The following is a 21,727-nucleotide window of genomic DNA, read 5'->3' on the forward strand; positions in this document are numbered from 1 at the left end:
TACGAAAAGGGTAAGACCGCGCCGCTTTGCGGCAAAACATTTGCGGCGACAGCTATGCTCCCAGAAATGGTGGCAGGTATGCATATTTGGCTAATTGTCGGAAGGTCAATTTTTTGTTACAGTTGAGTGGAAAAACTTGTGATTTTTACGTTAAACTTGGAAATATCCAAATTCGCAGTTGTTGTGGCTTATTTTGCTGATTATTCATTGAACTAGAACTAGTTGGCGTGCGAACTTGCATTTGTAAAAAGTTTAAAAATTTCTTCACATTTTTGGTTGTAAATTTTTTAATGCTTTTAATATTTTCCTTTGATGCTGTGATAATGTTGCCGAAAATTTTGTTAATATCGAAACATTTAATGTCTTGACGAGTCACGAAAATGGTTTATTGAAATTAGGTCGAGCTTCAAAGCTATGTACAGCGTTTAGGTCCTTAAGTTTTTGGAATAAAGTTGTCTTCGATGGATAAACAACATGTATTCCAGCGTAAGGAGTTTAAAAATGCTATAATGCACGCGCGTTCCGATAAGTTTTTAGCTTCACCGGTCAATGGCACCGAATCGGATTCATAATTTTGTTTTGATCGCGTTTGGAAGCGAGTCTGTATATGGGAACTCTGCTCCTACGATGACAGTCATCTAAAACTGGTTTAAGAAGTTTCAAAAGGATCGCACGTCGTTTTATAATGAGCCATTCGACTGTCATGAAAGATGACGATTTTGTACTGGTACTGTCGATTGAAGTTGCGCGAGATTGTTGCAACAGTAACCATCTCAGTTGATATCTTCTTCATCTTTATTGGCGAAGACATCGCTTATTTGGTTATAGCCAAGTTTACAACAGCGCGTCAGTCGTTCTTCCCTTTCATCGTTTGGTTTCAATTGGAGATTCCAAGTATAACTAGGTCCTTCTCCAATGGGCTTTCCTCTTCCTCTACTTTCTCCTTCCAAATTGATCTAATTAGGCTACAACTCCTCCCCATTACACCGTATTCTCCCTTGAACTCTCACAAAAATCATATTTTAGTTTTTCGGGAATTAAGTGGATGTACAACTTCTACCAATAGGGGTGACGTAATTTTGACTGCTCGCAGCGGCGTTCTCCGATGGCTACTGTACGTCCAAACCACGACAATCTCAGATGACGCCATTTCTGGCTTAATGGCTTCGTCAGCAAAGAAAATTGTCGCTTTTGGATTGAGTCGAATTCTCGTGGTGTTCAAGAAACGCAATAGCATACCCAAAAATTTACCGTTTGTTGCGGATTGTAGTACGAATGCGGATCGAGCCTTATTACTTTCGAAATCAGAGAGGAAATACCGTTACCATCATTAGCGAGTGTTTTAGCACGTTGTTAACTGTCTTCTTCTGGAATTTGATGAAATCGACGCGGACGATTTGCAGGCAATATCCATTTCGAGGTTCGGTATTTTTTTACAGAAAAAGCATAGAAACTTTAAATTTAATGGAGCATGTTTATTATCATTCGAAAGAACTTTCTTTTGCATTTGTTTTTTGAAGATCATCTCTTTCAAATGTTGGCCGCAGCTACATCTCAGAGGGTTAATTCCACTTTTCGATGGCACGTTCGAACATTTCGACCGGTAACTGACAAATGACGAAAGTGATGTTTGGCTCCAAAGCCTGAATCGAAGCGGAATTGTTTGCATAGACGTAAGACTTTACATATCCCTACAGAAAAAAGTCTGTGTGATATCACACGATCTTGTTGACCAATCGACCGGCTAAAAAGGTGAAGTGTTCTCTCAATAAATTTTGCTTGTTTATATACCCATTGAGCCAGAGATGGGCGATGAGTCCTTAAACAAAATTTGGCTCGAAAACGTCGGCTCTTTTTGAAACTATTCAAGAGCCCATAGAGCGAAGCGATGTCGCTTGGGAAGGTCGAGCGATTTCAGTTCTTGCACAAGCTTTATCTTGTATGCTTTCAATTTAAGATCTCGATGTAAAATGCGCCAAGTCGTTCCATCCGTCAGTCTGAGTTGTTGCGAACGGCGCGGATCGACTCTCCACGGTCTTGGTGTACACTTTTAGCTACGACTGCTTTATTTTCTTCACTACGTACTGGACGTGGTCTATTCGGTCGAAGGTAAGGTCGAGGTAAGACGTGTATCCTATTGCAGACGCGATAAAAATTTAACAACAAAAGCCATCTATGGGACTCTAAGTACATGAATAAGCGTTTTAAACGGCGTTTATACGAATTTATTAATAATATTTGACTACTTTTAGATTTAAAGAAAATGAATCTAATATAAGATTTTCGCACAAATTAATATATCACTAAGTTTTAAATATTTCTAGATATACTTATGTTCATATGTTCAAGCTTGCAATAAACAAATATTAAATTTATCAAAGTTTTCTTTCAATATCATTATCTCATAGTTATTTCTGTTTTTTTGTTGTGATCCGCAATATCCTTCAAAATCTGGCTATTGAACATTATCTAAATGTAAAACTCACAAAAATGTATTAAATTTTATCACATTGTTTGTGATGTAAAAGGCTATGTCATCCCTTTTGTTGAACTAAATTTTGACGTTATTCTTTTGACAGTTTTCACAATTTTAGTAGTTCCGAACATAACCATTGTATGAGCGCCCTAAATTTGAAATTATAAGGAAAGTAGTTATATTTGGTACGAACATAATAACTTCAGCGGGTGTTAGATGAGCCAGAATTAATCTTTTTTGGAGTGGCCGCAGAACACCAATACAAAAAGGTGTCCTTCACGTAAAGCTAACGACATCCCAGTGTTAGAACAACCGAGAAAGTTTTTTTCGAGTGGACGAATGTCGTCAGTGCAAAAAGGTGTTCCAAAAGTGGCCATACACGACATATGTTCAGATTGCTGCATTAATACTTTCAAATTCAAGCAAGTGCTTATTTCTGCCGGTAACTCGAAGGGACCCAGCTGGCACGGGGTCTACAACTATAAACGACTCATAAATATTTTAGGTATACTTCAACGATTGCCTGTGAACACGAAACAAATACATACATATATAAAAATATATCGGCACATAAGTATGTACTTTAACGACATTGGCCAAACTATTAAAATTGTCGCAGGATTTATTTGTGTTATCTTATTCTTTTGAATTCAAATTAATGGTTTCGCAAATTATGCCAAAAATACACAAAATCAAAAATATCAAAGGCACACTAAAAATGGTAGCATTCCCCGTAATAAATTACAATAGTTTGATGCGAAAGGTTAATGTTCGTCACTTTAGTCTACATTCATAACAATGTGCATAAAGTATCTGTGTGTGTTTGCATGTTTGGAAGTACGTGATGCACTTTTATATGCGTCTACTGTTACTGATTTGCACTATATATTCGGTGGCGCAAGCCAAACCATAAAACACACAGACGCGCACCTCTGAAACAAGCATTACAATACGATTATTCGGAAACGTGGTTTGCATTTAAAATTGATTGTAAACCGTTAAAATGCCTGATTTTCTGAGTTAAAAAAAGATATTTTGTTTATTTCCTTTTGATAATTTATTTTTATTTGCAATCCAATAAAATAAAAATGAATGACAGACTTTTCTAAATCACTGGTTTAGACAACAATTACAACACAGAAATAGCATAACCAAAAAACTAAAAGTCTGCATTGATTATAAAGTATAAATGTAGATTAATGCATGATTTTTTTTACTTATTTGAAATAAGTTGCGTATGATTAATAATCAAGGTTATTTTCGATACAATCGACTTGAACTTAGAGTAATTTTTCAATATCTTTTGCAATATCCATTGGATCCGTTGTGGGAGCATAACGGTCCACAGGTACACCGTCCTTGTTTACAAGGAATTTGGTGAAATTCCACTTAATGGAGCTACCGAGTGTGCCAGTTTGCTTGTGCTTCAAGAATTGGTAAAGTGGGGCTGCACCAGAGCCATTTACGTCAACCTGAAAAAGTAAGGTTTCCAGTAAATTTTCAATTTCAACAGAAATTTGTAAAGTTCATTTATTTTAAATATACATATGTATCAGGTTATTTAGTAAAGAATAAAGCAAGAAAGTATATAACAATTAGTATAATTGTATTTGTTATACAGCAGTATTCCGAAATAACGAACATATTAAGCGCCTGACGCGGTGGGCTATATAGAAATTTTCTAGATGGTATGTATTAAAAAATCTATGAAAATTGCATACTGCCTTACTTAAAAATCTGAATATCTCGAGAAGTATTAACGATAGCGATTTTGACTTTGGACCTTTTTTATAGCAAATAAAATTTCTTACAAATTTTTCGTGTACATTTTTTCCATAGCTCCTGTCATTTATGAGATATATACAAAAAAATGCGAAATTTTTGGAAAAATCGGGTTTAGAGCCCCGTACTACCTCGCCGGTGTGAGTTACGACTTTGTTGCACTGGGCACTTTTGTAGAGTGAACAATTGTGAGAAATATGCGTCTAAAATCAAGGCGATGCCATAAAATACCTTTGATCTGTAGGAATTTAAAGATAAAAATTCACGATTGTAGTGTATTTTCTATGGAAAATTTTTACAGGCCTCGGTCCAGTTCTTAATGTTAATAATAAGAGCTAAAATTTTCAGGGATTTTTTTAGGGTATTTCCAAGGAAATTTCGTGACGGGACTGAAAAAAATTATTAGTTCAAGAAAAAAAACACCCTTATATACATGTATACTAGGGTAAATTTTATTTACGAATAAAGACGAAAACGTTTTTGTCGGTGTAAGAATCCAAGTGATTGCACTTGAGGTTTAATTTTGAATATGTTCATACAAGTAAATTTCATTGGAAAGAATAATTTAAGGCTTCTTTCTCAATGTCTGCTTACCAACCTTTCTGTCCAGTTAATAGAGTTATTCGCTTAATAGATTGTACTTAATAAACATCAACAATGTGCCTGTTTAATGGAGATGCCCGCTTAATAGAGCATCTATTTAATATAGTATTTTTTAATTATAAATTGTTTTTATCCTATCTTCTAAGTTGGTTCGAACTGGACGCAGGAGCTAAATTTTACTAAAATTAGATCAGTAGTTCAGTAGTCCATCGCGGACTAACAGCGTGACACGTACTTTTTATATGTAAAGATTATAGGTTCGCTGATTTAATTCATTTTTATTTACCTTGCCGAATTTACAAACTTCGGGGCAAATTTAATATATACATATACCCCATTCAGGGTATAAAAATGGGATAAAATAGTAACAGAAAATTTATGACACACATACCTTTTGAAAAACATCGCCAATATTAGCCTTGGCATCACGCAAGTGGCATACCATTGCTTCACCATCTGCTTCCGGCATCTGTGAGTTGAACTGATTGCAGGGGAAATTTAAAATGCGTAGACCCTTTTCTTCATATTTCTCCAACAAAGTGGTTAGTTTTGCATAATTGTTTTTGGTCAAACCACATTGCGATGCGATGTTCACGACCAATACAACATTACCCTTGTATTTTTCCAAGGACACTTCATTACCATGCGTGTCTTTTACGGTGAATTCGTAAATTGTTTTGGCGGTTTTAGGATCTGGACCTGACATGTTGTTGCTGTCAATCTGAAATTATGGTTAAAGTAAGAGTAAAAACTGCTGTCAACCGTACTAAAGCACAGGCAAAATAAAACTACTACAAAAATTTAATGTGACAAAGCCTATTAGTATTAAACCGTTAGCAGCAATTCAGAAAGTAGCAATTATTTCATTATTGAACATAAACAAGCACACATAAATACAAAGGTATATGCGTGTCTATATACATACACACATACATGCAAATCCTATGAAAAGTTAATCAAAAACGCGACAGTGAGAAATGCAAAGTCCGAACTCAACGTTATGTACAATTCTTGATATATTTGCATGTGTATACGTACAGCTGATGTCACAACATTGTGACTGTTGTTACCTACTTACATATGTATACAGTCTATTAAGCGTTAATATTTTATGAAGAGCGATAGAAATCAATTCAGTAAGTGTGGTGGATGTTTATGGGTACGCAAATCGACATGACAGGTGTTAGCTGGAAAAATAGTTATATTTTGAACACACCTACACATATGTATGTATGTACCCTATGGGTCAAACCACATTAAGTGGACCCTGCAAATTTCGCTAAATCACCGATTTTGAATTTTAGTACATCATTAGAAGAGGGATTAGACGCATACCTCGTGATATATGTAAATATTTGGTAAAAATTCAGTTTTTTGTTAATGTTATTGGAGGTAGAATTTTAGAGCACTATAATCGATGAAATTTGTGTACTCAAAGAAAAAAGCGTCTGATCCCCCATTTTTTCATAACGGGGTTAGATCTCCGAAATAACAGCCCTTGGACGGATAAAACCGGCTGTCATGGAAATTGTTTGATGTGCTACTTTTCAAAAGGGTCCTTTTTATGTCCCCAAATCAATCAACATCCAATAAACACTTACATTCTGTTATGAACTAACTGACAATGCCCATATTATTATTTTTGAAAAGAAATTTGAACACAAATAATGTTCTCTATTGCCCTCAGATATGTCAATGAATATATACTTATTAGTATATACATACATATGTAAGTAATTTTTAATAATAAATAATTTCTCAAGAATTTTCCTTAGCCAGCATTTTTTCAGTTTTTAATTCTTGTTCTCAAACTGCTTATCAATTTTGAATATGATTATTTTTCCTTTTATGTTTACTGGGTATTTCCGGGTACGTGATGGTAGTAATAGTAGTAAAAATTCCAAACAATGTATGTATATGTGTAACTGTGTATATCCAATGAAAGTTTCAAATAAGCACAGTACATTTTGTTTGTGTTTTGAACGATTACTCACATCATCGACTTGTGGACGGAGAGCACCGGTAGACGATGACGGTGCATTTTCGGTTTTTGCAAGTTGTGAGGCAGCGGCGCAACTAACCCCAGAAATCGGCAACAAAACTACACATAGCCGTTTATTATTTGGCAAAGTGCTTGTATTAAATGATGTTATCGTTGGTGGATTTAAACTAAACTGACTGTAACAACGTTGCACTTGACGCAATTGTTGTTGTTGCAGTTGTGGTATTGCAGAGCGTATGAACTTGAGAGATATGGCGCTGCTATTAGCCATTGATTGACCAATCCTAAGCAATTGATTAAAGGACATTGCTACTGTAAATGCAATAAAAAAAGAATTGCCTATTAAATAAGTTATTGTCAGCTGAGTCATACAAAATCTGGTACAAAATCGTTTTGTGTCGACGGATTCGGCTTAATCTATTAAATAACAACAAAGATTTATAGAGATATTTAATTTAATTTCGACCGATGAAAGTAAAAGGAACTTTCATATTTTCCTATTGCTGATTTAACTTCTGTGGACATATGTTTCTTTTTTTTTGTTCCCACAGTCATAACAACATATCATTTATGTAAGTACTGAAAACGAAGCAAAGTCACGACCTTCAAATGTGTTTGTGTCTGTCGAAAAAAGCGAAAAAAGTGTATATACATGCATATATGTACATATGTATATTTCATTCACACTCTCATTTTCAAACTCTTCACAGATAAGGAATGAATATATTATATACGAGTGTATATATTTATACATATTTGTACATAAACATGGGTATATATTCGCTAAAAGCCCTAAGGATTATTATGAGAGTGCTCATAAAAATTATGCTTAATTTATTGCGAATATTAAGAGTTTAAAAATCTGAGGGAAATAAGACAGAAGAAAAGTTTATATACTCTTATAAATTGTAAATGACAGCAAACTCGGTATATATTGGTTAGAAAAGATATGAACCGATTTCGTCATTTCTTTATCGCTAAAGCTTTAATTATTTTTAGCTGCCTACGGTACAAAACAATCAAAATTATTTATAAACAAATATCGGCAGTCTTTAAATTACGAACTTTATGAATTTCAAATAATATGCATTAACTTATTAGATGCTTAAGGCTTGTTTAGGATAACCTTTTCGATGAATTCATACACATATTTTTATACCATACACTTCATATTGAAAATTTGTTTACATGCAGGCATATGGTATTCGTTTTAAAATAACTGCGACTTTCAGATACCATTTATCAAGTAGTTAAAAAATTTACTCGTTTATTATAGTAGTCCTATAAAATGACTAAGCAATTTTTGTTTACAAGCTTATGAACTAGATATATAGTAAGTCAGATTTGCATTGCCCATTTAGTTAGTGTAAAGTACCCTATATAAATATTGATATATGCAGATGTATAATAATATGCTTCAAAAGGTTAAATCTTCATTATTTGGTTTAACTTCTGATTACGATATATTTATTTACTTGTACGTGGTGGTTGTAGTAATAATAAGTCCCGATTGCTGTGACAAGCGCTCCAATAAAAAAGTGCACCAAACTAGCCATGAGAATTGTGAAATGTGTGGTAAATATGTATGTACTCACTTCTGCGTTGAATAAAAAAATATATATTTTTTACTACGATATAAGTGATATATCAGTGTCCTCTATAAAAAAAAATATCCAAAGATTATATTTTTTTACAACGTCTGGTACAAAGTTCACATTCCATTACGATACGTATACGTATAATTATTTTTTAATGAGTAATTTTTTATATTCAGTATAAATGTTTAAATTAAATTAAATATGCGTATTTAGAAAAAGATCGTTGAAATAATTACTTACTATTTTTATCTACAATAAAGAAGTAAATTGCGACCGGCTTAAATCACAAAAAATATGTTTTTCCTCCCAATGGTGTTTGGCCTTGTCATCGTTCTATCAGCTGATTTTAAGTTCCACTACAGAGCGTCATTGAAATAATATTTTATTTATTTTTTGTATTTGTAAAGAACTTGAATACTATAAAAAACTGTAATACAATTAATGGTTAAATTAAATGTTATTTACCTGTGAACACTACCAGAGATTTTTTTTAAATTTTCTATGAATTTTGTAAGGATGAATACCTGAAATCCTGTTGCTCAGCCTTTTCTTACACATAGTTGTAATGAGTTGCACAGTCTATACTAATTATTTTAATATACTGGAGTTTCAGGTAGTCGCCACTTGAAACGTATCTTTTAATTGGCTTCAAACCAACAAGTTTTACATTTATTACAGTTGAGTTTTTAAGTTACTTCACACATTCATAATTGATTATTAGAATAATAAACCTATACAAATACGGGCATTTTTTAGCCCTTATTTAAATTGAGGGTTATATACACTGTTTTGTGGAAAGTATCGATTGTCAAAGAAAATTTTCCGTCATACAGACAAAAACTTGTCTCGGGAAAGAAATTTATTTTTGTATTATTCCAAAAGGGATCTAGTAAAATATTCAAAAGAAAAAGTTCATAGGTTTGCGGAAATTGAAAGATTATCATTTATATGAAATGTTGGAAGAAAGATCTTAGGCGGGTTACACCGATGGTTTAGCGCAAGGCAAAGGCCTAACTGAAGACAACTCGGCGAATATATAAACAACAACAACGCTTGATGTGCTTCTCGTCTCATAATTAGCATTTAAAAACAATTAAAAGTTTTCCGGTAATTATATGTTGTATAGAAAAGTTATTTTTTCTTATATGGTTTTTTTTTTTATTTATTTCAGGGTTTTTTTTACAATAGCACTATTCTATCTGCATTCTACTCGGGAGTCAAGTCTTGTTATTGGCGGGGGTGAGACGGCGTTGCCAAGCAAGTTTTCCAAATGATGTTGTCATCTATAAATAACTCCTTCGAGCAGGATACACATGATGTTGATGGCAATTGTGATGGGCCTGATTTAGATTTTGTTTATGCTGATGTAGATACTTATCAAAATGAAATTGCAGAACTATATAGTTATACAGAATTTAATGAACTTCAACAAAATGTTAAAGCATTCGAAGATCAAATGGAAATGTATGATTTGCCACCTAATTGGCAAAAACAGGACAGCTCATCACAGCGCAGTATTATAATGAAATTGATAGATCAACTAGAAGTTTCAAGTCGAGCGTTTCGAATGCAGGCAGCCCGTTGTATACTCTATTTGGCACAGGGATGTTGGGCTGAAGTTCAGTCTGATGAAGAACAACATCAGATCACACGAGACAATATAATTGTATTATATGAATTAGGAGTTTTTTCGTCTTTTATAGATCTGCTTAACATGGAAATAGAGAGCGCATGTTCTCCTGATATTGTTGCTGTTAAAATCACGAATGTTACTTTGGTAGACTCAACCGACTTACGAGTAATCCTTTCGGTATTGTATATAATTGCGGAAACTATTCGCGATGAGTATGACAAGGGTAGTGAGGACTACAAAAATATTGCCGAAGCTTTCATACAAGAAATAAATAGTCCACTACCTGATGGTGAATTACTTGCTGTCAAACTTTTGGGAATGATAACTCGCTTTTGTAGTGGCGCCGCACCACACTTTCCCATGAAAAAAGTCGTTCTTTTATTGTGGAAAATAACATTATTGGGATTAGGTGGAATGGAGAAGTTAAAAAATCTTAAAAATGAATATCGCATTAAAGCTGGACTTGAGCCGGTTACTGAGGACACACTGGAAGTCACGAAAAATATGCGTGCAAGCTCGCCACCAGCAACTGCTACAGATATTTTGGATAATCAAAATCCCAAAAGAAATGCATTTAGGTCAGTACTGATTTAATTAAAATTTTTAATTTATAATGATTTTTTAATTTCCAGACGATCATTGATGAAGCAACGTTTTCTTGATGAGCAAGAACAGATGGACATGGAATTAACACCAGGTAATGAAAGCGCACCACCCAACAATAACGGCGGAAATGGAAATCAAGAGGAAGATATTTCCCAGTTTTATCGTCAGTTCGAAGATCCATCTGCAAACACCGCAAACCCTAATAATCAGCCGAGCTTCTCACAGCCACCACCCGTACTACCGGTACAAGTTACAACACGTTTGCCGTGGACACCGAAAGTAAGGCAAAAGGATATAGATCAATTCCTGGATATATCTCGAAATAAATTTATTGGTTATTCGTTGATTGATGACCACGAGAGCCTTGCGGGACTGCCACAACCAATACATGAAGGCGTTCAGACTTTGCGACGTCATATGTACGTGAGCCTGGCAGATGTGCAAATAAAAAAAGAAGAAGAAATCGCCCGAAATCCGATCTCCACACACGAAGACGAAATCCCATTAAATCCCGCCGAAGTACTTTATCAGGCGATTCTACCGAATTTGCCTCAATACATGATTGCACTGCTGAAGGTTTTATTGGCTGCATCACCCACTTCAAAATCGAAAACGGAAAGCATTAATATAATGGCAGATGTTTTACCGAAAAAAATGCCAATAACGGACTCGCAGAAATTAACCGTTGACATGAGTAGGCATAAGGAAATAATTGTTAAAGCGGTATCAGCTATCATTCTGCTATATTTGAAACATTTCAAAATAAACCACATATACCAATTCGAATTTATGTCCCAGCATCTTGTATTCGCCAATTGTATACCTTTGGTGCTCAAATTCTTCAATCAAACTATCACCGAATATGTAGGTATGAAAAACACTATACCACTATTGGATTTCCCTTCCTGTGTAATTGGAGAACAGCCAGATTTATCGGGCGAAAGCTTCGTTTATAGCGGCGAAACCGCCGACAAGCCTTACTATTCATGGCGTAACGTTTTCTCCTGCATTAATCTCTTACGAATACTTAATAAGTTAATTAAGTGGAAACATTCACGAGTTATGATGTTGGTCGTCTTCAAATCGGCACCGATACTCAAGAAAACACTAAAGGTGCGCCATGCTATGATGCAGTTATATGTATTGAAATTACTTAAAATGCAAACCAAATATTTGGGTCGCCAATGGCGCAAATCTAATATGAAGACAATGAGTGCCATTTATGCAAAAGTAAGACATCGTCTTAACGATGATTGGGCTTTTGGCAATGACTTGGAGTCGCGTCCATGGGATTTTCAGGCTGAAGAATGTACATTGCGTGCCTGCGTAGATCGTTTTAATTTGCGGCGCTATCCCGAAGCTACACAGAAATGTGGTGCAGGTGGCAACAATGGAAATTCCGGAAATTCAGATAATTCTTCGAGTAATATAGGGGGTGGCACAGGAAGTGGTAATAACATGGCTGCTGGTGGAAATGAGGCTAACGGTTTCGGCAGTAGTGGTACGGGCGGTGGTGGCAATGGACACGCACAATTGAATGATTATGGAGTCGAGGGGGGCTTTCCAAGCGACGAAATTCTATCGCACTCAGATTTTGCTTTCTTTGGACACTCAGGCTGGTGGGATCGCAAAGTGGAATTGACCGACTACTTCAAGGAAAACTATTCGATATGGCTAGAAGAAGAAGTTTACAATAACCAAATTGATTGGGATGCGTTGTAAGAGGAAAAGCAAACTGAAACTTCAATCAATTCAGTGTAAGCACTGTTCTGGCTACTGAAGTTATTGACTAACACATAAAGTTTAACCACTAGAATACAGACAGACACATTAATAAAATATAATGGCACGCAGAAATCGAATACTTACCAACATAATAAACATAATTTTTCATAGAAAGTTGTAAACGTACTTTTGTAAATCGAAAAGCTGTTAAAAATTGAAAATTGCAAAAATAATCGTTACAAACGCAAATTGCTAGTTTTTAGTACACTAGAAATAAAATGGAAAAGCAATTACGCCTAATGCAAGTATTGGCTACGTCACCATTTTCGCCATCATCCAAACCATATTGTTTTGCAGTCTCTTTTTGGGCATGCCAATTCCGCAAAGTAATTGGTGTTTATATAACTTATGCGCAAGATTCGCATATAAAACTACATTACATGATTATACACACATACATAATTGTTACAAAGCATACTAGAACTAGAAACTTAACAGAATAATTAAAAAAAAAGTGTTTGTATCTCGTAGTCACCCCACACCACATGCATAAATATGCAATGTAAACAGAAAACACGTCATTTAGTAGTTTATAAATATACATACACACACATTTGTAATGGCATGCATTGAAATTGAATACCATTGTAGTATGTTCACTTTATACAAATATATAATAAAATCGTATGATAGGAAGTTAAAACAAAAATATATAAATACAATAATAAACCAATTTCGCAATGTATTGGATAATAATTACAAGTGTAGCAAACCAATAAAAATATGAAATATTTATAATTCTGGCAAGATTAATAAACAGATCATTATTAGAGTGAAACACTTAAGCTTTGTGTTACGAAATTTAAGCTCTTGCGCTTATATACTCATAGATAAAGTAAATAGAATGAGAAATATTTAAGTACATTTTACTATAGTATGATTACCGTTCCTCATCCACTACTCTGTGCAAACAAGGCTTACATTATCGCAGCGGGTAAGTTTTCTTTATTGAATAAAAATAGGAAAACATAGATTTGCTTCATCAACTACTAGCTTTTTTCGCGGCTTCGTTCGCATTGACTTCCTTGAATAAATATCAATGTATCACAAATACCATGCCGCGAAGATCCTCTTCGTCGTGATGGTGTTAATCCAAATTTGGTCTGATTTTGTTTTGTTAGATTTTCAAATTTTTCAACAAACAATCATATCTGCCGAAATAAATTTTTTCAATTCTGATATTTATTTTATAAACATAAATTGAATTTCAATTTTTTGAGTAGAAATACATATATTTCATTGAATGTAATTGCAAAATTGATTTTGCAAAAAAACTCCTTTAGAACCTTCTGCAGGAGTAAACCAATAACTGTCCAAATTTTCACGTCTTTTCGATTTGTAATTCGGACGTACTGCGGATATAAAACAAAAAGCGTTTCAATTTTATATATGTATAAGATAATATAATATTTTATTTCACGATTACTACTTCCAATTATTTATAGTTCATTTACATTCATCAAAATTATTTAATATTTTGTACGCATAATTACATAGTGAGTACAAGGTACGATGGTTCATCTTTAATATATATCTATATACAATAAGTATACATCTTGAGTTTTTACAATTTCGGTACTCAAAAAGACTGCAACTTTATTACAACTATAAACTGGTATCCGCCTTTCTTAAATAACACTCTTAAGATGTAAAATTTCGGTGCATTTAAATAGTAATAAATTAATGTAAATAATATGTTAGGAAATCTTTACAATTGTAACAAGCTTTCGTACTAGAGAATTTCAAAACAAATTCCCCCATAAATTCACTGTTGCTCCATAGGGCTGGCTTTTGTCACGTTCCCACCAATACCGGCTATTAAACGTGTACTACTGCTAGCACAACTCTCATTACTCAAGGGACCATTTGCCAAGCAACTCGGTATACCTAAAAGCTTTTGTGGTGGCGGACAGGCCACATCACAGCGTTCCTCAAAGTAGTTGGATATTTTTTGCAGTACAAATTTGAAAATACGTTCTTTGCTTAATTCACCATTTAGGAACGTAACATCTTGTCGATCTCGTATCTCATTGAAATTCTTCTCATAATGTGGCCATACACATATTTCAAAATATCCAGTGACGTCAGGTGGATCATAAGTGCGTTTCTGACGACGCGCATAACATTTTTCATATGGCAAATGAAAATGGAACTTAATATTACATAATGTTAACAACTCCGGCTGATTGAAGATGGTGAAACCTTCAATTATGAGCAGATTGATTTTGTTGTCACGCATATGCGCCAATTGTGAGTTGATACGCATTATGTGGGAAGAATGGGCCACATTAGCATTTGCATGAATGTGTGCATGCTGATGCAGTGGTTGACAATGATGATGTAGATATTGATTGTGTTGACTTTGTGTTTGTTGACTTTGATGTCGCGATGATAAGCCACATTGATTGACTTTATAGCTGTTGGGATGGTACATTTGTTGCGTAACTGGTTGCCCATAATGCTCGAAATTCGTTGACATGGACATCTCGTTAATGTAATCAACGTATTCCATTGGATCACTTGCCAAGTTGCGACCTTTCATTATCCATGCTATGTCAGAGAGCATATGTTTCATATCGAGTGAGCTTAATAGCTCAAAATTTATCACGTTCAGTTTTTCATTCCACTTGTGTCGCAAATCGAAAACTGGTAGGAAGTAATCATCCTGTGATATAAGCTGTACGTCGCCCACAATGTAAGGGGTATTCCACAGTGATCCGCCGCGTGATTGTTGAAAGTAGTCCCGCAAGCGGTGTGCCAAAGTTGTTTTACCACCACATGTTACACCTGAAACACCTATTACCAGCCACGGCGGCATTCTGATAGACCGTTCGCACAACACCAGTTCAATACACTTACTGCCGGTATTTGTCGAAAGTTGAAGTATGCAATTAGAGCTGATAAAGTTCGAACGGGAAATAGTGTGCCAATGTTAGATAACCTTATGAACCAGACGCTGACGCGTTTCACAATTATTTGCTTTTCACTGATGTTTTGTTTTTATTTTAGAACAAGGTAAGAGCAGCTAATGACGTACAATTTTAGATAGTTTTTTTCTTCCAAATATGATCCCAAATATGGTACAGCGTGTATATTGATATGCCACCAAGAAATATCACTCCAAATATTGCGGGAAATATGAATGCATATTCAAGCGGCGGAAATAACGAATGTATGAAGTTACCTATAAATAGAGGAATTAAAGAATAAAACTTCATATATTGATACAATAAAATACGTAACATATGCAAAGGAACAGAATTTAGAAAGCACATATTCTTTTACTGAAGTCTTTATACATGCGTATGTTTTTCTTTTACGGATCTAAAATGGTCACATTACATATGTTCACTGACATCAGCTCACATTAATTGGAATACAAAAGGACAGCAAATGCCTTTAGTTATCATATATTAAAATCTTCATATCTGTCATCACTCCGCTCACCTTCATCAATTAACATAAACGGCAATATGGATACCCAAAAGAAATAGTAGAAAAATAATGTGAGTGCAACGACGACCACAATTTTTCCAACTTGCGAATTCGAAGCCATTAACAATGGTATTGCTGCTGCGTCACAAATGAAATGTGCGTGTTGTATATTCGGCTAATACTTTGTGGGTGGATGGAGGAGGGTGTACATGTGTAAACACTTGTAGGAAGCACACTTTGCAAAGGTTTTCTAACATAAACAACACTGTCAAATGTTTTTATAGCCCTTCTATTTGCGATATGTTTATAAAATGGATTAAAACAGCGAATCGTCGATTTCTAGTTTACATAAAACAATATCAAACATCAAAGTTCATTTCCACAAACCATAATTTTTAATAAATATTACCCTCTCACACACCTTATGGAAGAACTTACATTTTTTTGTTTGTTTTTATTAAAGGCAGAGTTGACTCTGGCTGCATTAGATTTCTTTAGAAAGGGTTTGCGTAACAGTACAAACTAATATTAATAACTGTGCTATTTGAGAATATAATTTTTCATTTATATAAGTAAATTATGTAATATTTTTGAATGTCACCAATAATTTTTTATAGTAAGAATTATTGGAAAGTAAATAACAAAATAAAACTTATTTACTTGCAAGAACAGCTGATCAAAATAGAAAATAAGACTAGTAATGGCAACCCATTGTGGTTAGGTGTTCACAAATGAACTATTCACAACACGAAATAAGTTTATTGTGAATAATAGTATTGTGAAATGTGGAAAACGGAAAAGGAAACAACGATAGTAACGAGAAATGCAATATTACTGTATATAAATATTTCATTTCAATATTCGTTTTATTTAAGAGCATTAACTGAAAGCCATGGCTGACAGAGAATTTTCGCTTGCAGGTGTGAATAGCTGAATATAGTGTGTTTTCAGACTAACTCATTGCGGCAAAAGCATTTACATTTTTTTATAAATATTTGCCGCTTATATTCACACTTTTGATACTTTCAATCTTTCGGTTGACTTTATACAACATAGGTTTATATGAATGTTCCCAAGTCGCACAATATCATGGGTCTCAATCAAAAGAAATGAATGAATAATCTTGTATATATTATAGACTGGAGCCAAAAATTGGCGAGATACGTCCAGAAGTTACCGAAGCCCAATATGTTACATATATGTATGTACCTTTGTATAGCAAACTTCCGGTTTCCCTTTGGTGAAATTAAGTGAACAAGTTTTCTTGACGACAATGTGGTTTAGCGTTAAGAACTAAATCGGTCTAGATCATGGTCTGGTACATACAACATTAATTGAAATATACGAACTATGGATGTTAATTAATAATTTGTAAATATGTTTTGTAAAAATTCTGTGAAAGAAAAATATATTTGTTATTGAAAATTGAAAAACTCGTTCCGTTAATGTGGTCAGTTCTCTTTTTTGGCAAAGAACTGTATTTATAGGTATTTAATTTAAATTTTAAGATTCCCTGTTTTTTGCTATATTGCCGTGATAACGCGTTATCGATAAAAATATGAGATATTTAATTTTAAGTGCTTTAGTACTACTTATAACTTCATGAAATAGGTTAACTGCCACATAACTTTACAATATACATATGTACATATGTACCTATGTACAATACATATGCATAATACTTCATAAAAACTTTAATAATTCCGAATTTCATCATTATTTCACTCTGTGTCGCTGTGTGTATTTTTTAATTCCAAGAAGCTCTCTTTTAATGCAGACCAAAATTTGGTATGGCATTTCCGGCATTTAGCGGCACATTCAGTTAATCATCAAATGCACTTCTGTGCGCCAAAGGAAATACCAATTGGTTTTAGGTATTCGTTTAACTACGTGGTATAAGTCCACATTTCGGGGTTTTTATGTCTAATTCAGTGAATGTGGTTACTCAAATGCAACTGTTTTTGTTCGCCTCTTTTACTGACCTTTTTCATTTTTTCTAATTGTGGTCGAGTCATCGAGATTCGTGGTATAAGAATTCATGACGTATAAAAAAGTCATTGAATTGAAAAGAAAAATTAGTCAAAAGTTAAGCTGCCCTGTAGGAAAAACAAGCATTACTTTCGAAAAAGTTAATTTCTCTTTGACTTTGACTTTGATGTCGTTCACGGAAGTGATGCACCAATGCGAACAAACAAGGAGAGGAGAAATAAATACAAATAAATATTTATCATCAAATGAAATGAAATCATAACAAATTTCCTATATAGTATGTATAATGTTTAAGTGTGTAAATGTTTATGAGCAGTGCAGATTTGTGGCACAGTGTTTCCCAAATAAACATAAAAGTTGTAATTTAGGCTTCAACTATGTTAAATCTGTAAAGGTGTTTGATGATACTGTCTTTGTTTCAACGCAGAAAACTAAAAATGTTATTATTTTTCATTCGAGCAAATCTTTATTTCACGAAACGCTTATGTCTATATTAAATAAGGAACAGGGTATACTAAGTTTGCTGTGAAGTTTATAACAGCAAGGAGGAAACGTTGGAGCTATAGGGTTTCTTATATCTATGCATATAAATGATCAGCCTAACAAGCTGAGTCGATTTTGGCGTGTCCGTGTGTTTGTTTGTCGACCTTCTGTATACACGTGAATTAGTCCCTCAGTGTCTGAGGAATATTTTCTAAATATTTAACTCCAAGTAGTTGCTTATTTGTTGGATCCGCCGATATAGGACCAATATAGCATATAGCTGCCATACAAACTGAACGATCAAAATCAAGTTTTTGCATGGAAATCTTTTTTATTTGACAAGATATCGTCACGAGGTTTGGCATGGGTTATTATCTAAGGCACTGCTACAATCTTCGGTCATATTGTTTAGATCGGACCACCATCGCATGCAGCTGCTATACTAACTGACGATCAAAATCAAGATAAACATCAAGAACATCCTCAAAATTGAAACGACCATCTCAAAAAATATTTAAACAACCAGCCACAAGTTGAGAAATATGTAGCCGGAAGAAAGATAAGATAATGTAGTGGATATTCGGGTTGCAACAGACCCGTTTAAGAGACACATCGTTTCCCTCTATGTACGCGCTGGTCAATGAATATAACTAATAGATATATATTTTTTCTTTAATTTTCAACATATTCAAATAATATCAAAAGTATTTTTTAAATTTTCACTCCAGTATATTTTATTAATAATCGGCAGCTAATGTTTTAGTATGGTGAAGTTGTGATTTTTTTCAGTATTTCGGTAGGTTGACCGAATACGCCAATTATGAATTACTAATTTAAATCATAAAAAATGTTGAAGAACTCTTCAACGAATGCGTCACAAAATATTGAAAGTCCTAACACAACTTGTGACAGCTTGAGTTAATCGATCTTACGATTGAGAAATAAAAACAAATTTTTTATAAACAGAAAATATATATAAGTTAAAATATACTCAGGAACTATTCAAAAATTCTAAATAATAAACATATTAAAGGACACATTTAGTGTAAGATAAAATAATGGTTGTGCCTTGCCTTCAAGCCAGTTCCTGCAGATTATCTTCAAATGTGTTTTTCTCAAAACTACATTGTTTGAAAATGATTGATGCTCGTAGACAAATGATCCGATCACTATCAAATATTTCTACATGATGTGGATATAGTTCTCCATATAATAACCGATCAGTTTTTTGATCAGAGTAATTTTATGGACTTTATTGTAGAGATTTTTATGCCTTAGTGTGCTTTCACTGAGAAAGCGGAAACACGGCAATGGGGGACCTTGTTTTAACGTCTTCGGAAATCGCGTGTACCTCGAAAAATTTTATGCTGCCACACTATATGCGCCTCTTAATTTAAGTGAGAACCTATGAACTACATATGAGGAAGTAGTTCTTCTTCTTCTTTATTGGCGTAGAAACCGCTTACGCGGCTATAGCCGAGTTAAAAACAGAGCGCCAGTCGTTTCTTACGTTTGTTCTTTTTACTTTCAGAGCTGGAGTGTTTTCGTCCATTCGGACGACATGACCTAGCCAGCGTGCCGCTGTCATTCTGCGTTAGATTTCTAGGCGGACGTTGCTGTTGATGTTGATTATCTACGATTTCGAACTTATGACTGTCAACAGGGAATCGGGTGCCAAATGCGATTGCGACGACTGTTCGTTTGATGATAGGGGATATTTCGTTTGGCCCTCGTTCACCACCATACCCATTTGCTTCGCTGCCTTATCCATTATGATGAAAGCAGAACTAACGGCGCGGTTGTTAAGGCCAATGATATCAATGTCATCGGCGTACGTCAGCAGCTGTACACTCTTATAGAAGATGGTACTTTCTCTGTAAAGCTCTGCAGCTCGTATTATTTTATCCAAAAGTAGGTCGAAGAAGTCACACGAAGCCTTGTCTGAAACCAATGATATCAATGTCGTTTGGTATGAAAGGCTTGGAGAGGTTCCCGATGGTGACGGAGCTTTTGATGTTGCTCAACGTCAGTTTACGCAACCATATTAGTTTTGCGGGGAGGAGGTACTACTATGAGCAAAAAAAAAAAAGTAAGACTTTATAATTTTAATTTCATGCGAAAACCCATTCCTCGAAATATTTTTTTTTCCTAGGTTGTAGTCGTAGTTTTACGACTGTCAGTGACATTTGTTACATCAAAATAATCATTTGTGTGCAGCATACGCTTGTCTGCTTTCGGCGATTTTTACTATCAGTTAAATTACTCAACTAAGAAGTTATATTACGGGGTTCCACAAAATCGAAACTTTTTATTGTCTTATTAAATTCTACAATACCTCTAGAAGTTTGTCCTAAATTTTCAAGTTGATCCGAGTAATAGTTTCGGAGATACAGTCTTGAGCACTTGTGTCCTCGAGGCTAGCTAGGTTAAGTGGCCGTCTTCAAACGCGTTTTTCTTGAAACTATGTTTTTGAGGTCGATCTTCATGAAATTTTACACAGGTCTTTGAGATACAATTCTCAATTATCAACACGTTAATAAAACAAAAGAATTGGGGCTTGAGAATCGACGATTAATAGTCAGAGATCTTACTGGATTCGTTGGAATATCGGAAGGATCAGTAAGAAAAGTGAAAGCACGATTGGTTCCAAAATCACTAAATTAAAAAAAAAACAGCGAATATCGTAGTAAAGGTGATCCGAAGCCGAAGAAAACACCACACAGTAGGTCGCAAATCAAGGTTATTTTGGGAGTTTTTTTCTATTACCGAATTTCTTATTCTTAAAAGAGTTCGAAATTATGGGCCGACAACTCTTTGTGTTTGCACCAAGATAATGCAACGCTGCCAAATTTTGAGCCATGACTTAACGCCTTGGGACTTCTGGCTATTCACAAAAGTATTTTAAAATTTTCTACAAAATCTTACTAATTGTTCTTTATAAAAAAAATAATAAGACCATTTAATTATTGTTCGTATTATGTTTGCTTTATTTGCGGAATACTGTATTTTGATATTTGCGATTTTTGTATTTCAATTTCCACGTTTGTTCCAATTAAAAAATGCGGAGATCTCAAAGTATAGGAAACAAGCCCAACAACTGGTGTTAATTTCGTTGTTTTGCTTTTGTTTACAAATACTAAGATGTCAGCAAACAAAAGTGTTAGCTCATTCATGCCTAAATACAAACACACACACACACACACTTTTAAGATACAAAAGAAGTTATTGGCGTAATTTGCTGGAATGCTGCTGGCCAACTCGATCACTGTTGCTAGGCATCCACCAGCTATGCGGTTGACGTCTAGACGCCGCTGTGCCTTTTCTACGAACGAACG

The 21,727-nt window shown here is 34.4% G+C and overlaps 4 protein-coding genes across 7 annotated transcripts; 1 reads left to right on the forward strand and 3 right to left on the reverse strand.

Moving 5' to 3' along the window:
- Nucleotides 1-3,680: 3,680 nt before the first annotated feature.
- Nucleotides 3,681-8,807, reverse strand: LOC120777824 (probable phospholipid hydroperoxide glutathione peroxidase). Of its 3 annotated transcripts, none has more exons than XM_040109360.1 (4): nucleotides 8,702-8,801; nucleotides 6,856-7,175; nucleotides 5,253-5,582; nucleotides 3,681-3,948 (listed from the first exon to the last, which is right to left on the reverse strand). In XM_040109360.1, the coding sequence occupies exons 2-4, from the start codon at nucleotides 7,168-7,170 to the stop codon at nucleotides 3,757-3,759; spliced, it is 837 nt and encodes a 278-aa protein (XP_039965294.1). In that variant the 5' UTR covers nucleotides 7,171-7,175; nucleotides 8,702-8,801; the 3' UTR covers nucleotides 3,681-3,756. The 3 variants fall into 3 exon arrangements, with proteins under 3 accessions (XP_039965294.1, XP_039965295.1, XP_039965296.1); XM_040109361.1 differs by lacking the exon at nucleotides 6,856-7,175 and adding an exon at nucleotides 8,339-8,460 and having other exon boundaries at nucleotides 8,702-8,788; XM_040109362.1 differs by lacking the exon at nucleotides 6,856-7,175 and having other exon boundaries at nucleotides 8,702-8,807.
- A 472-nt stretch (nucleotides 8,808-9,279) lies between these two features.
- LOC120777242 (striatin-interacting protein 1 homolog) lies at nucleotides 9,280-13,270 on the forward strand. Its single transcript, XM_040108435.1, has 3 exons — nucleotides 9,280-9,568; nucleotides 9,633-10,672; nucleotides 10,727-13,270. The coding sequence occupies exons 2-3, from the start codon at nucleotides 9,732-9,734 to the stop codon at nucleotides 12,420-12,422; spliced, it is 2,637 nt and encodes an 878-aa protein (XP_039964369.1). The 5' UTR covers nucleotides 9,280-9,568; nucleotides 9,633-9,731; the 3' UTR covers nucleotides 12,423-13,270.
- Nucleotides 13,271-13,866: 596 nt separating this feature from the next.
- Nucleotides 13,867-15,510, reverse strand: LOC120778021 (nicotinamide riboside kinase 1). The gene has a single exon (XM_040109692.1). It carries the CDS (start codon nucleotides 15,301-15,303, stop codon nucleotides 14,251-14,253), a length of 1,053 nt encoding a protein of 350 aa, XP_039965626.1. The 5' UTR covers nucleotides 15,304-15,510; the 3' UTR covers nucleotides 13,867-14,250.
- LOC120778022 (dolichol-phosphate mannose synthase subunit 2) lies at nucleotides 15,508-16,378 on the reverse strand. Of its 2 annotated transcripts, XM_040109694.1 has the most exons (3): nucleotides 16,330-16,378; nucleotides 15,933-16,259; nucleotides 15,508-15,669 (listed from the first exon to the last, which is right to left on the reverse strand). In XM_040109694.1, exons 2-3 carry the CDS (start codon nucleotides 16,039-16,041, stop codon nucleotides 15,527-15,529), a joined length of 252 nt encoding a protein of 83 aa, XP_039965628.1. In that variant the 5' UTR covers nucleotides 16,042-16,259; nucleotides 16,330-16,378; the 3' UTR covers nucleotides 15,508-15,526. The 2 variants fall into 2 exon arrangements, with proteins under 2 accessions (XP_039965628.1, XP_039965627.1); XM_040109693.1 differs by having other exon boundaries at nucleotides 15,933-16,335.
- Nucleotides 16,379-21,727: the final 5,349 nt, after the last annotated feature.

This window comes from Bactrocera tryoni, chromosome 5, assembly GCF_016617805.1.
Source record: "Bactrocera tryoni isolate S06 chromosome 5, CSIRO_BtryS06_freeze2, whole genome shotgun sequence".
Taxonomy (NCBI): domain Eukaryota; kingdom Metazoa; phylum Arthropoda; class Insecta; order Diptera; family Tephritidae; genus Bactrocera; species Bactrocera tryoni.